The 15,050-nt window shown below is 39.5% G+C and overlaps 1 protein-coding gene across 2 annotated transcripts in view; it reads right to left on the reverse strand.

The window, feature by feature from the left end:
• The window catches only part of CSGALNACT2 (chondroitin sulfate N-acetylgalactosaminyltransferase 2), a 43,055-nt gene that overhangs the window by 10,772 nt on the left and 17,233 nt on the right, over positions 1-15,050 (reverse strand). Inside the window, exons 5-8 of one of the 2 annotated variants that reach the window (XR_011423589.1) lie at positions 14,229-14,317; positions 11,743-11,921; positions 10,079-10,173; positions 393-474 (exon numbers count right to left, since the gene is read on the reverse strand). Coding sequence is in view for 1 of the 2 variants with exons in the window: in XM_023646695.2 (XP_023502463.1) it covers positions 393-474; positions 10,079-10,173; positions 11,743-11,921 (356 nt within the window). In the remaining variant the exon portion in view is untranslated. The remainder of the gene's footprint in view (positions 1-392; positions 475-10,078; positions 10,174-11,742; positions 11,922-14,228; positions 14,318-15,050) is intronic. The other variant, XM_023646695.2, reaches the window with a different exon arrangement.

Genomic DNA, 15,050 nt, shown 5'->3' on the forward strand with positions numbered 1-15,050 from the left:
AGCCCGTGGACTAGATAATCCACCATTACTTCCAGCTGTAACAATCCATGAGTACAACACCAAAGTTATGTAGAGACTTTTTATAAGTACTCGAAACAACTGCAAATATAGGTAACAAGCCAGATGTTTTCAAAAACTGGTTTGATTTTAAAGAAACAAGTAAATATTATATTAACACTTTTATTTTATCTTTATGACCTCATTTTTGCTATTCAAAGACATTAATTATAAACTCACTTTGCCTTTCATATTTCCAGACTCCTCTTTTTAGCTAATCTCAGACATTCATAATTTAATAGGAAAACACTCAAATCTGAGATATTTTAGAAAAATGCCATAAGGTGCTACAGTAAATACGTAAAGTCCTATCCTTAAATGTCAGGTATACTTACCAATGGTTAGGAAATCTGATCGATACTGACAAGTCATTCCAAAGCCAAAATCTCGCCAAAAGCCAGAATCCTTTTTGTGAACCTTAAGTTAAAAAAAAAAGTTCAATTTAATCCCTCAAGAACCAGAAGTTTTAATCAACAATGAAACAAATTACTTTCCAAATAATAATTTTTCCTGTCATTTATGTGACTGGTAATGGATCACATGCATTTATATTATTAAATCCTTACAAAACCAACAAAAATATAGTAATCACTATGAGCAAAAAATTCTTGCCACTTTCACTTTAGTTGAATTCAAGCCCTGTCAAGGTGCAAGTTAAGGCTACTAATAATCAAACAGTGTGTTGCCTGACCTCACAGGCAACATTCTATTCTAGGAGGACAACAGCTGCGCAAACACATACTGTAATACACTGTGATCAATTCTTCACAGGAGACCTTATTTGGTGCCTACCCAGCATCCACTCCCTGGCCACTTCCTGACTGTACAGTTTTGCTCTGGTAAGTACCTGGCCCCTGGCAGCCCATGAGCTTCAGGGAAGCTCCTTCTACCTGTAGCTTCAGACTGGGCCATGAGTATTCTATACCTCACTTACTGTAGGAGTTGATTCACTAACAGGCATTAGACAAAATTCAGACCAACATGTTAAAAGGGGAGAGTTGTTGGGAACTTTGGAAAACAAAGCCCCCTCATTCTTCTGAGAGAGCTACTAGAAAAGACACTTGCTCGTTTTGGATGGAGTAGGGCAGGAGTAAGTAAACTACAGCCTCCAGGCTAAATCTGGCCTGCTGCCTGTTTTTGTAAATAATTTTAGCGGAACACAGTGACACTCATTTGTTTACAAATTGTCTGTGGGTGCTTTCATGGTACAATGGTAGAGGGGAGTAGTTGTAACAGCAACTGGATGGCCTGCAAAGCCTAAAATATTTTCTGTGTGGCTCTTTACAGAATAAGTTTGCCAAACCCTGGTGTAGGGTGTAGATGTGAAGCTGGGAAGTGCTGCAGTCCTTTTCTACGACAAGGGAAAAAAGCCCCCTGGTACATAGTTGTACATTCTTCCTTGTGGGTCCTTCTAGTTGTGGCATGTGGGACGCTGCCTCAGCGTGGTTTGATGAGCAGTGCCATGTCTGCGCCTAGGATTCGAACCAATGAAACACTGCGCCGCCTGCAGCAGAGCACGCGAACTTAACCACTCAGCCACGGTGCCAGCCCCAGGAAACCAGCTTTAAAATGAAGCTGTCACCACTGAAGTCCAAGCAGAAAAAGAAAAAGATGATCAAGGCTTTGATGATACTGAGCCTCCAGAATCAAGTAAAAGTTGAAGCTTGATAAACCTCCTTTATCTTATTCATAGATTCAAGAAGTGTTTAATCTGTTGGACATGGTTCTGGGAGCTGGGACCCAGCAGAGAACAGAGCTGCAAAGTCCCTGCCATCACAGACCCTCTGTTTTGATGGGAAAATAGCAAATAAATAAATATATATCTCAGGTGGTAATACATGGAGAATGGGAGAGCATGATGGAGAGAAAGTCCATTTTGGATATAATGGCCACAAAAGGCCTCTCTGAGGAGGTAACTTTGGAGTAGACACCCTAAGGAAATCAGGGACTGAGCTATGCAAATATCTGGAGAAGATCATTCCAGACAGAGAGCAACATGAGGTAGGAGCATGCGTGGAGTGTTTGACAAACACTAAGGAAATGACTGTGGTAAAAGCAGAGAAAGCAAGGGCAAGAGCAGAAGACTGAGGCTCCAGGGTCAAAAAAGGGCTATTATATTTTTTAAAGATGAATGGTATTATTTTTGTATGCTTACAGTAATGATCTAGAAGAGGCAAAATGTTCGGATAGGAGAGAATAAAGAATGGCTGGAGGGGTATCCTTATTTAGGCACAAGGGATGAGCTCTATCTAGTTCACTACAAAAGGACAGACTAGCCTTATGAAGGGACATGGGAATGGAGAGAGGCTGAGGATGTCAACACAGAGGCAGTGAGGCTGATGGATCTCATGATAGAATGAGGAAGTGAATGTCTGACTGCTTCTCTTTTCTAAGCGAAATATGAAGCAGGGTACGTGGAGAGTGAGTAGTAGAGACAGGTGCTGGGAGGTATGAGGAGATGGACAGCGTGGCTGACTTGGAAGACAGAGAGTGGGTGGATCAGGGTAAGGTGCAGGACTTCAGGGCAACCGGTGATCCCTGAGGCCTGTGGTCATATATTTAAAGCAATGTCACGTAGTGGGCTGTGTTCCTCACTCTCCATATTCTGCTGCTCTGTGGCCTGAACCAGGCCCTAGACGGAATTGCTCTTAGTCAGGTTGGGGTTCTAAGACAAAACGCTGGAAGGAGTGAGGGATGAAGGAGGTGCGTGCATAGCAAAGAGGCTGTGGATAATGACTGACGATGGAGTCGGAGTTGGGAAGTGAGGATATGGATGTGTGGAGGGTGCCAGAAAGGAGAGAGAGGCAGCTGATCCAAAGAGCAGCGTTGTGAGATAGCTCCCTTGAACAAATGAAGTTGGAGCTGGGATATGAGAGATAAGTAGAAGTTAGCCAAGTGAAAGAAGATGTGCTGGGAGAAAGTCCCAGGCACAAGAACAGGCTGTGCAAAGGCCTGGAGATGGGAGAGCACACTGTGGGTGAAGGATGGTGGGACTAAACATTGGAGTCAGAAGTAGAAGTGCCCACAAATGTAGACCAGGGCTCAGCAAACTTCTATAAAAGACTAGGTAGCAAATGTTTTAGGCTCTGCAGAACACAGGGTCTCTGTCTCAACTACTCAACTCTGTCATTGTAGTGTGACAGCAGTCATTAATAATAATCAAATGAACATGCTGTGTTCCAAGAAACTTTACTTATGGACACTGAAATGTGAATTTCACATAATTTTCAGATGCCATGAAATATTTTTTTTAAAGTATTTTTCAACTACTCTTAACTTGTGGGCCATACAAAACGAGGCAGCCAGCCAGATTTGGCCCACAGGCCACAGACTGCTGTCCCCTGGCCTAGAGGGATCTACAGGGCCACATCAGAGAGAACTGCGTATACCTCGTCACGTGGTTTCAGTTTTACCCTAATGGCAAGGGGAATTCTCTGAAGAGTCGGAGTAGAAGGACTAATGTGATCAGATGCTATTTTTGGAAGATCACTCTGGCTGGAGTATAGAGAATAGATAAAAAGGGGCCAGAAGGGACACAGGGAGGCTGATTAAGAGGCAACAGTTATAATCTGGGAATGGGAAGCTAGTGGTATAGACTATCATGGTATGTACAGAAAGAAAAAATTGGACGGATGTAAAAAAGATTTAGGACACAGAATTGACAGAAGTCAACAAGTGACTGAATTGGCAAAAGTTGGGGGTGATAGGGAAGGATTAACCAAAGATGACAGCAGGCTACCACCCTAAACAACAGGTATGTGATGCTGCAATCCTCTGAGAGTGGGGGCATAGAGGAAAGGAATGATGTGGAGCTGGGTTCTGGACATGATGAATTTGAGGGATCTGTAGGGCAACCACGTGGAAATTCCTGCAGAGAGCAGGAATATAAGGAATATACAGGTATGTAGAGGAGTAGGGACAGTGAAAAAGCTGCTTTGCAGAATGGGAGAACCGACTGGAAAACGGAGAATGAACTAAGCAGCACTGAAAACTCAGCTCAAGCTGGAGCTAATAAATGAGGTACCAATTTTCCTTTTCCGTTTCTTTGTTTGGGGGAGGGCTTCTTCCCCTTCTAGAATGTAAAGCTCACTGAGGGCAGGGCTTTTTGTTAATTTTGATCACTGCTATATCCCAAGCACCTGGAACAATGCCATGCACATGGCATAGAGGCATAAGTTTTGTGGCAAAACCAAGGCTAGGCTCTAATATTCTTATCTCTTTAGTCAAAATATAACCCTGGTGCAAAGCATTAAAACAAAACACCCACTTTAACATTTCTACCTTATGCCAATTCTGATTTTACAAATATTATGACTTCATTTATAACTTAGTTTCTTTAAAAATTCTTCAAATATTATTAGACTTAGGGAAAGGAGTCATTGGTTTTATTTGATTTTTAAAGCAATGCATTTTCCCTGAGGAAAAATAGAAAGAAATTTGGATTGTCCATAATCCCTGAATTTTAGTATCTTACCGCATTTTTATCTGTCCTTCTCTTAAGCATGTGGGGGACACAGCTACCTACATCTCCAGCCCTCAGCTGCTCACAGACACCAGACTCACAAATCCTACTGACAACTTGGCACTTTCCCTTGCATGTCTAATAAACAATACACACCCACTATGCTCAAGTTGAAGTCCTGATCTCCCTCTTGCCACTGTCTTTCCCTCACTCCCACATCTAATCCCCTAGCAGGCTTTCTATCACACTTAGCATGAAGTTCAAACTCCTTATAGGAGCTCTTTATGACCTGGCCCAGCTTTGTGCCCCTTGCCCGCTGTGCTCTAGCCACCTTAGGAAACCCTCTGTTCCTTCTGCCTGGAACTGCCCTCCCCAGCCACTGCGCAGCAGGTTCCTTCCTGTCATTCGGATGGCCCCTCCAACAACCCATCTCAGAAAGGCCTTTCTGACCAAACACACCCCAGAAACGACCTAATTACTCTTCATAACTCAGCCTATTTTAATGATCATGGTATTTATTAATTGATTTTATTTTCTCTCTTCCTACCAGAATAAAGATTCTTGTGAAGAATAACCATGCCTGTATGGTTCTATTCAGTGGTAAATAGTGGCTGCCATAGAACAGACCCTCACATTTGATGAATTAATATAACAGAGGCAGTCTATGAAGCGGATAAGAGGTGGAGACTGTGCAGCCACAGTGCCCGGGCTCCTGGCCCCATCCGGACCAGCTGTGCATTTGGGTGGGCACTCAACCATCAATCACACAGCTGTGTCCTCATCTGTAAAATATGGGAAATAACAGCACCTACCTCAGAGGTTGTTACAAGGATTAAATGAGTTAATATGTATGATAAACAGAATAGTACTTCACACGTAGAAAAGGGTGCATGAAAATATTAGCTGTTATTAGCATTAAAGTATCTAAAATATATATATGCCATTTCCCATTTTATAACAACATTTCCACTGCTGTACTTATTTACATTTCAGGAACATTTTCTTCTTGATACCTAATATTCACCACAGTATATACTGTAATTCAATATATTATTTTAATATTAGAGTTTTTCTTGCTTTTAATGTTCGTCAATATTATACATATTGCTACTCTACAGTTCTGATTATTTCCTCAAGAGAGACTCCTGGAAGTGGAAATTACTGGATCAGAGGGATGAACCTATTTGACAACTCCTGACCCAAAAAACTGGCGTGTATTTCCACACCACACGCAAGGATGGAAGAGCTCCATCCCGCCAGGCTCACTCACATGGTTGTTTTCAAAAACAGCGATTTTATAGCAGAAAAAAAGTACTGCATTGCTGTTGTAATTTATTCTTAGTAAGACTGACTATTTAAATATGTTTATTGTGAGTTATTATCAACTGTCTTTTACCTATTTTTTTTCTGAGTGTATTTCCTATTAACTTTTAATATATCTTTAAACATTAAGGAGAGAAAACTTTTGTCTTGTGTTTTAAGTGAGGAGACTGAAGCTTAGAAAGGCTGAGTAACCTGCAAAGGTTACAAAATGAAACTAGCATCTGAAGTGGAAGTACTTAAGCTTATTTTTCTACACAAAACCTAGAATAAATCTGCATTCAAATCATTCTTTGCCCACATCCTCCCAAACCAGACAAGAATATTAGCATGCTTTTGCATTCCCCTCTTCACCCTCATATGTTGAGTCCATTTGGCCCTTTTTGTTTGTTTGTTTTTCAAGTATTTTTTTTAATAAATAAACTTTTTATTTTGAAATAATTTTAGATTTACAGATAAGGTGCAAAATAGTAAAGAGTTCCCATTTATCTCTCACTTACTTTTTGCTTCCTCCAAATGTTATTATCTTACATTGTTGTTATAAATTTGTCAAAACTAAGAAACCAACACTGGTACATTACTATTAACCAAACTCTAGACTTTATTTGGAATGCACCAGTTTTTCCTTTAATGTCCTTTTTTCTGTTCTAGGATCCAGACCAGGGCACCACTGTATTTAGATGTTATGTCTCCTTGGTCTCCTGAGACAGTTTCTCAGTCTTTCTTGTTTTTGATGATCTTGACTGTTATGAGGAGTACTGGTCAGGCATTTTATAGAATGCTCCTCAACTTGGGTTTGTCTAAAGTTTTTCTCATGATCAGTTTGGGGTTCTAGGTTCTTAGAAGCCCATAGAGGTGAAGTGCCCTTCTTGTTACATCATATCAGGGGTGCAGGACAACACTGGTGATGTTAACCTTTATTACTTGGCTTAAGGTGGTGTTTTTCAGGTTTCTCTATTGAAAAGTTAGTTTTTCTTTTTCCATACTAATTTTTCTGGAAGTGAGTCATCTAGCTCCACCTTTTGGAAAAGGGAGTATCTACAAAAGTTATTTAGAATTCTGTAAGGAAGATATCTCTTTCCCCCTATGTAAATCTATCTCATCTTATCTAATCAAATTGACCTATCCACTCATTTATTATTATTTACCTATTTATTTACTCACTCATTTATTTATATCAATATGGATTCATGGATATTTTATGCTTGGGGTTATAATCCAGTCCTATGTTATTTATTTTGTTGCTCAAGTTGTTCCAGCTTTGCCACTGGCAGCTCTTTCAGGCTGTTTCCCTTTGACATATCCCCATCCTTTTGTTGTTTGACTATTTCCTTACTTTCTGGAGCTATAAGATGCTCCAGGCTCCTCTATTTCCTGTCCCAGCACTAAGGTCTGGGAGCTGGGTGTGCTTGCTACTCTTGGGATGTCACTGCTCCCGGGCCCTCTCAGGAGACAGAGCTAGAGAATACATGTATGTTTACCATGTATATACCCTTTGACTTTTTAATCCCAAATTGCTATTAATTTCTTTTTTATTATGTGTGTCATCAACAACTGTTAAACAAAACTTTTACTGGGTTTTTGCTGTTGATCACTCTTATTCTCAGGTCTTCCTCTTTTAATGTATTCATTTCTTATTCTGCTGAACTAGAAAAGGTCTGTGAGAAATAAACTTTTGAGTCCTTGAATGTTAAAAAATGTCTCTTTTACCCTCAAATAGTAGGTCAAATTTAACTTCTAAAATCAAAATTATTTTTCTTCAGAGTGTTTAAAGTATTGTGTTATTGTTTCCTAGCACCAACATTATCAAGAAGAAGCCAAATGCCAATCTGATTCTTAATCCTTTACAGACAAGCTAGGTTTTGCTATTTTTGGTATCTCTGGAAGCTATTAGGATTGTCCCTTAACTGCTGTTCTCAAATGCCAGAAGACTTGTCTTTCTTTAGTTCTTTGAAGTTTTCTTCCATTTCCTTGCCTCTCCAATCTGTTCTCTTTTTTCTCCCTTCTAGAACTCCTATCAAACAATTGGGAGCTTCTGGACTGATTTCCCATGTCTCAATTTTTCTCTCACATTCTCTCTTGGTCTTTATGCACCCAGTTGGCTTATCTTCTAGTTTACAAATCTGTTTCAGTTGTGACCGTTCTTCTATTCAGCCCATTTACTGAGTTTTATATTTTCACAATTTCCAAGTTCTGACTCTTTTTTAACAACACATATTGTTTTATGAATTTAATGTTTTCTCTAATCTCCCTAAAGGTATATTTATTGTAAAGTTGTTTTCTATCTGTATTCATATTATCATGTGTTGATTTTTCTGTTTATTAAAATGTGGTGCCTCTCTTTCATAGTGTTGGTTTCCTTCAAATGTTTGGCTAGTTTTGGTTAACTGCTACTCATTTTTGTTTCAAAAATCACTGTTCAAAAATCCATGGCTGTTAACTATGATTACGGCAATAGCAGAGGAGGGGCCAAACGTGGTCTCAGGCAGAAAGTGCTAACAGCAGCTCATCCTTTGAGTCTGGGGCTCCCTATCCAACCTACAACTCAGTATTCCCAGGACCCTACCCTGACTTTCTAGCTCCAAGGACCATACACCCTGCCTCAGCCTGTGGGCCAATCCCCGTGGTACCTGTTGCTCAGCACACCCCCAGAGAAGCACATGTACTCCACCACTCTGTCTTCTCTGAGCTCAGAGGATGCAAGGCAGCCTCATCTTCAGTGTTCTCCTGAATACGTCCCAGACAGTTCTCTTCCATTAACCCTATGCCAACTATTGCCATCTTACAGAAATTTCTCAAAATTTAGATCTACAAATGGCACTTCTCTCATTTTCCAACACTAATATAACTTCTTTTTAATAATTCATTTTTACAAAGGATTTAGAGTGTCAGATAAGGCGGATGTGGTGCTTGGTTTGCCATTTAATCCCATTTGTATCCATATTCCTAAGCAGTACTGGCCTACAGAGATGGTAGAGGGGTATGTGTGTGTACATGCTCTGCCATGGGTTGGTATGAAGCTAATGCTGGCCTCATAAAATATAAGTAGATCATATGGCACTAATATTACTGTTCTTTGAAAGTTTGGAAGAACTCACCAGTAAAACATTCTATCTATGTACCTGCAGGGTAATTTTATGATAACTGTTCTAATTTTTTAAATAGCTCTTAGTCTCTTCAGAACGTCTATCTTTTATTTATAAAATACTAACATGAGCTTTTATAAAACACTAACATATACTTCGCTCACGTTACTATTTTATAAATTCTCAAGTCTTTCCTTTTATTTAGAACTTTTTATACCCATTATATAAAACTCATTTCTCTCAACGTTTTCTTGTTCTAATTTCCAATGTTGTTTTCCTTTTCACCCTAAATCTGCCCACTTTATTACAAAGAATTTTTTTGCAAATATAGAAGCAGCTCCTATATTTGTCAACCTATTATTTTTGGTTCTTTAATTTCTGCTTTTATTTCTTTCCTCAAAGTTATTTTTCATGTTTTTAACATCTTAACTTAGTTCATTTGTTCCCATTTTTTCTTAATGTTAACAATAAAGATTAGGCTAAATGCAATATACTATCCTGGACTGGACCCTGGAACAGAAAAAAGGCATTAGTAGAAAAACTGGTGAGATCCTTATAAAATCTATAGTGTAGTTAGCAGTAACTTACCAATGCTAACTTCTTAGTTTTGACAAATGTACCATGGTTATGTAAGATGTTAACATTAGGGGAAACTAGGTGAAGTATAGGAACTCTCTATACTATCTTTCCAACTTGTCTGTAAATCTAAATTATTTCAACACAGTAAGTTTATTTAAAAATTTTTAAAAATTTATGTAAGTATAACTTGGTCGATATACAGCACCTCCATGCCATGACTAAGTAATTTCCTACAGTATCTTATTCCTTCTTAGTTATTTAGTAGTTTTAATTTTAAAATTTATTTTTAGCATTACTAAAAATAAGTTGGCAGAAATGACTGTAAAATTTTCATATTCTGGAACATAAAGTTTTTCTCTGTGGCCTAAACTCCCCGCCCCACCCCCCCCCACCAGAATGACACAATTCTTCAAACAATAAATGTGAAAGCATTTGGGGATGGGGAGAGACGATGAAAATCTGTTTATAATAACTAAAGTTTTTTTACCGAAACTTTGTTTTCTACATGTGAAACACATAAAGGAACCTAGCAAGGATCTGTGAGGCCTTTTATATCTGACAGTAAGAGTCTTACCAGCTGCTGCTCCACAGGCGGTGGCACATCCTGATTGGCATAAACGATGGCAGGGTTGTAAAGACTGAACACCACAGGGTAAAACACTTTCTTACCTATAAATTAAAATATGTTTAGAAAGCACAAAGAAGCTGTAAAGTGAATGACTGATCTTTACTGCAATATCTAATAAGAGTTTATATTAAAATCTCTTTGTCACATATAATGATTTTATTCTATCAATATTCAAGCTACTGAATATCATGTTGATTTGATGAACACAATGATTTTATAACATATCAGTAGGTGACTATGAAACTATGACGCTGCAAAAGAACAGAGAAAAAAATAGACTAAAGGGTGCTTTACATGTTTATTCCTTTTGACTTTGGGGAGATGCGCAAAGGTATTCTCTCAGCTAGGTGAGCCATTTATTACTCATTATTTCACTCATTAGCAGTCATAGATGTAGGTTAACTTCTGACAATCACCAAGAAACTTAGAAACTTCTGTTAAATACGCTCTTCAAAATGAATCATACAAACAGTAAATCCAAAGAATACTGTACAATGGATATATATAATCAAAATATAGAACTGTAGACAGATTTGAACAAGATCTGGAAAAGTTGGAAGATTAAGAGTTAAAAATACTTGACAGAAGGCCTACAGAAGGCCTTGTCGTTGGCATTCAAATTGTTAGTACTGAAGGTCCCTCAAAGGTTAACTTGCTGGTCTCCCCTCAATAGAGAACCCTTTGCTAAGACTAGCCTCAACCAGAAGTGATCATATGAAATGCTCAGTAATTGTCAAGGACCTTGTAAGTAATGTGGCAGCCTTTGTATTACAAGATTCCTAGCAGATGCTCATCTCACCTTCGTTAAAACTCACTTAAGGATGGGGAACTCAATTTCTGAGAGATCTATTTCTGGATATAAAAATATTTCTTTTACATTGAGCAAATATGTCTCCTTCAACTTCCACGTTCTGAACTTCATGCTGTCTGCTGTAACAAAGTAAACTTAACCCTCATTTACTCACTAGGCTCTCAGAGAGTTCCTGACAATTATTCCTAACCAAACTGAATAATAAGAATGTAATAATTTGCATGATATGAATAGTTCTACATAAAAAAGATTTACTATGAGATTTTTCAATACAGAAAAACTTTCTTTTCACCTTTAAAATAAGATTTGATTTATAAAAATGTCATTTGCTCTTACATTTTCAAAAATTATCTACAACACAAAGCAAAGTATAGCAAGTCATCCCAAAATGCATAGTCTGGAGACCAAGCACTATCTGTAATGTAGACCTCTGTGTGCGTGCCTGTGTGTGTGCCGGCTCCATCCGCCTGAGGTAGAGTGCTTCTGACTCTCACACATCTCCACACTGTCTGCTTGGCTCTTTTTCTGATGGGGTGCTGCTTCCTCCTTGTCAGCTGCAAGGCTTTTTATTTCTTTGGGTTTGTTTATTTGCATTCAAACGTAGACATTGGAATTTGGCAACAAGAGAACAAGGGGTATGAACTTCAGAGGGGCAAATTTTCACTTTTCTACTTAATATTCCAGTTAAACTATGCCTACTATAACTTTAAAAAAATACCATTAACTTGACTCAAAATATGGGACATGCTGACAGTTTTCTAAATTCTATGCTCAGCTCATCTACCAACATTTTACGCACCTGGCTCAGCATTTAACCGGCAGCTGTTAAGGAATTCGGCTGAGAAATATATATCAACATCACAGAAAAACATCAAGACCTCTCCCTTGTCCCAAGCTCGGGCACCCACGTTTAGTCCTCGTCCACGGTTAAATTCTTCATTCAATGAGACCAAGGTGTAATTGTGAAAATTAGACTCACTATGAGGAAAGAACATACAACACATGATAATAAGTGCCACTTAAAGATTAACAACTCTCTTCCTTCAACACAACTTACAAAATATGTTTAAAGTTCGGATATTTTATTATGTTGGTTCTACATTCACACAAGGAAACGAAACCATCAGTTTCATGTGTATGATTGTCATCAGGGACACATATTCACTAAATGCCCACATTTGAGGCAACACGCTGGTTGTATAAGGTTAATAAGTGTTGAGGGGCCACTGGTCTTCAAGATCTTAAAAAACTATTGGGGAGAAAAGAAATATACATATGGAAAAATAGCCATAATGTCTGGTAATAAATAATGCATTTCACATGAATGATACATACAAAGAGCACTCTTCTCTAGAGTTCTTCAGATCTTTGCTCAAATGTCCTCTTATCAGAGGGATCTCCCTCATACCATACATGGAGCAGCCCCGACTTCCCTCTCTTTAATCTCTATCCCCTTGCCTAGCTTTGTTTTCCTCAGTACCACCAGATCTCTTTGTTTGAGTGTCTCTCCCACTGGAATGTAAGCCCCATGAGAGCAGAGATGCTGTTTTGTTCATTACTGTGGACACAGTGCTCGTGATAAAGTAGGAGTTCAGTAAATATTTGCTGAATGAATGAATAAACAGCAGTTCTGAGGAAAAAAGGTTGCTTTTATCTGGAGTAGTTAGAGAAGACGTTAGAAGTGGAATTAAGTTATGCCTTGGTTAAAGTCCTGAATTCAGTGGTGAGTGTAAACGTCATTCCAATTAATTATTCTCAACAGCAAAGAGGTAAGAAGGTAGAAAGCATTTTGGAGAACAGGGATCAAACAAATCAGATTGGAACAGAGGGATCCTAAAATGGGAAGAATGAGAGAAGACCATAAAAGTGTCAGACTGAGGATCATCTTCCATGAGAAGTTAAAGAAGCTGGTCAGTGTCCTAAAAGCAAGGAAGAGTCAGGGTTTTCCTGCCAGGGCAGTGGTTCTCACAGTGAAGTCCTTGCATCCACAGCATCAGCTTCCCTTGGGAACATGTTAGAAATGCAAATCCTTGGGCCCCACCCAACCCCTGAATCAGATACTAGGGGTGGAACTGAGCATTTGTCTCTCTCTTGGGACAAGTCACTTGAGGTGACTCTGATGTTAAAGCTGGAGAACCGCTGCACTAGGGTATAGCTGGATCAAAAAAAGGAACATTTTAGAAGATTACTCCTCTAATAGTATAGAATGGCAAGTAGAGAGAAGAGAAGGCTCAAATAGTGCATGGAGTAGACTCCAAAGGCTGTGGGTGCCCACACTCCCCCTCTTACAGGATATAAATCTCTCTCTTCTTTTGGGGAAACTGCCAATCACCATCTCACACTCCCAGCACCAAGTGGAGGAATAATCACAGAATACCCCAACCACAGTAATTTCCTAGGGGCGGGGACCAGACTCCAACTGGGCCAATCACAGTACTCCCACCCCACCTGGCCAGGATCACTGGCTTAAGGGTGGGCAAAAGTCCTTCCCTGGGATTTTCTCAACTGGATGTGGGAGAAAGCTCTTTCCTCTCTGATGGCAAAGCTAAGAAGATGCAAAGCCCAGAGACGCCAACAGCCATATATCTCATGTGTGGAAGAAGTCAATCTGCAACAGGAGAATGAAGTCAACATGCAGAGAAAAACAGAAAAGAAGAAAACAAGAGAATTTTGATGGTATTCAAGTGTTTGGTTTCAGTCCCTAAGATACAAAGCCGTTTTGGTTTTCTTCCCCAAATTTGGTTGTAGTAATCCCTTTAGTTTTAGGAGTTATCCGAGATTCTTCAATAATGCTCCCATTTTCCTTAAGCAAATTCAAGATAGGTTTCCATCATTTGCCACAGAGGAGTCTTGATTATTGCAGGGAGAACCTCAGTAATACTAATGTGTGTGCTTGGCACTTAGTAGGTGACCCAAAAATGGTAAAAAGGGAAGAGAAGAAAGGATGAAAAGGAGGGAGGAGGAACCTGGGTTAGGGTGGTGGCAGCAGCAAGCAACAGACAGAAAAGAGGTCCCATGTAGAAAGCAGGAACTGACTAATCAGGGGTAAAGAATGAGGGAAAGGTGCTGGCTGTCAGTCATCAAGTCCAGGGGATCACGAGAACAGTCTTAGTCTGAACAGAAAGAGAGCCATCAGGAGGAGGAGCTAGTGTAGGGGGAGGAGAAGACAATGTTTGTTTCTTATACACCGGTGCTCTGAGAGTCCCTTTGGAGTAGGGACTGCAACTCCCTCCTCTGTGCCCAGTCCTATTTCAACCACCCCAGTCAGACTCCCGAGCAGTGTACCTGGAACAGAGTCGGTGGGACTCGAATGTTAGTTGAACGATTCGAGAAGAATGGCCGGCCAAATCTGGACTCTTAGGGAATGGCCACAACTAGCAGAAAGGTAAAGAAGCAAGTAAAGGATACAGAGTTGGTGTGGTCAGAAAAGACAATCAACCTAATATCTTACATCATAACATATTTACATTTACAAAATATTTATATTATACAAACATCAGAGTAAAGTTTCAAGAAGTAAATACCGGTTAGGTGTCAAATGTAAAAAAGTGATCAAAGAGGATGACAGAGAAAAGGCTGTCAGTTAGTCGGTTAGATCAAAACTTTGGGTCCATAACTTAGAGATGAAAAAGGCTGAGAAGCTAGAGAATTAATAATGGAGTATTAAGGAATTACTAATTCATTCATTCAAACCTCTGAGCACCTACTATCTGCCAGGTACTACGTGAGTTGCTTAGTTAGAGAACTACTGTTCTGTGAAGTTTAGCTGTGAAAGGACAGAAACCTAACAGTAGCTACTGGGTACTGTAGAGTCAGGTGAGGGGTTCTTTAGGATAGGGGAGACCTAAGCAACATCTGCAGGGCAAGAAGAAGGAATTTGGGGAAACAGAAGGAAAGAAAGGTGACAAGAGACAAGCTCAGGAGATGATATCAAAGTGAAGGCATTAGATTTAGAAAAAGGGAAAGAGTTCAACAGAATGAAGAAATGGAGGCAAATACACAGAAGGTGAGAGGGCTGCAGAGCGAGCATCCTGATCATGCCAGGCTGTCTGCTAAGAGTTAAGGGAAGACAAGTCATTTAGAGTTGCATGAATGAGCCTAGCGGTG

This window comes from Equus caballus, chromosome 1 (genome assembly GCF_041296265.1).
Source record: "Equus caballus isolate H_3958 breed thoroughbred chromosome 1, TB-T2T, whole genome shotgun sequence".
Lineage (NCBI taxonomy): Eukaryota > Metazoa > Chordata > Mammalia > Perissodactyla > Equidae > Equus > Equus caballus.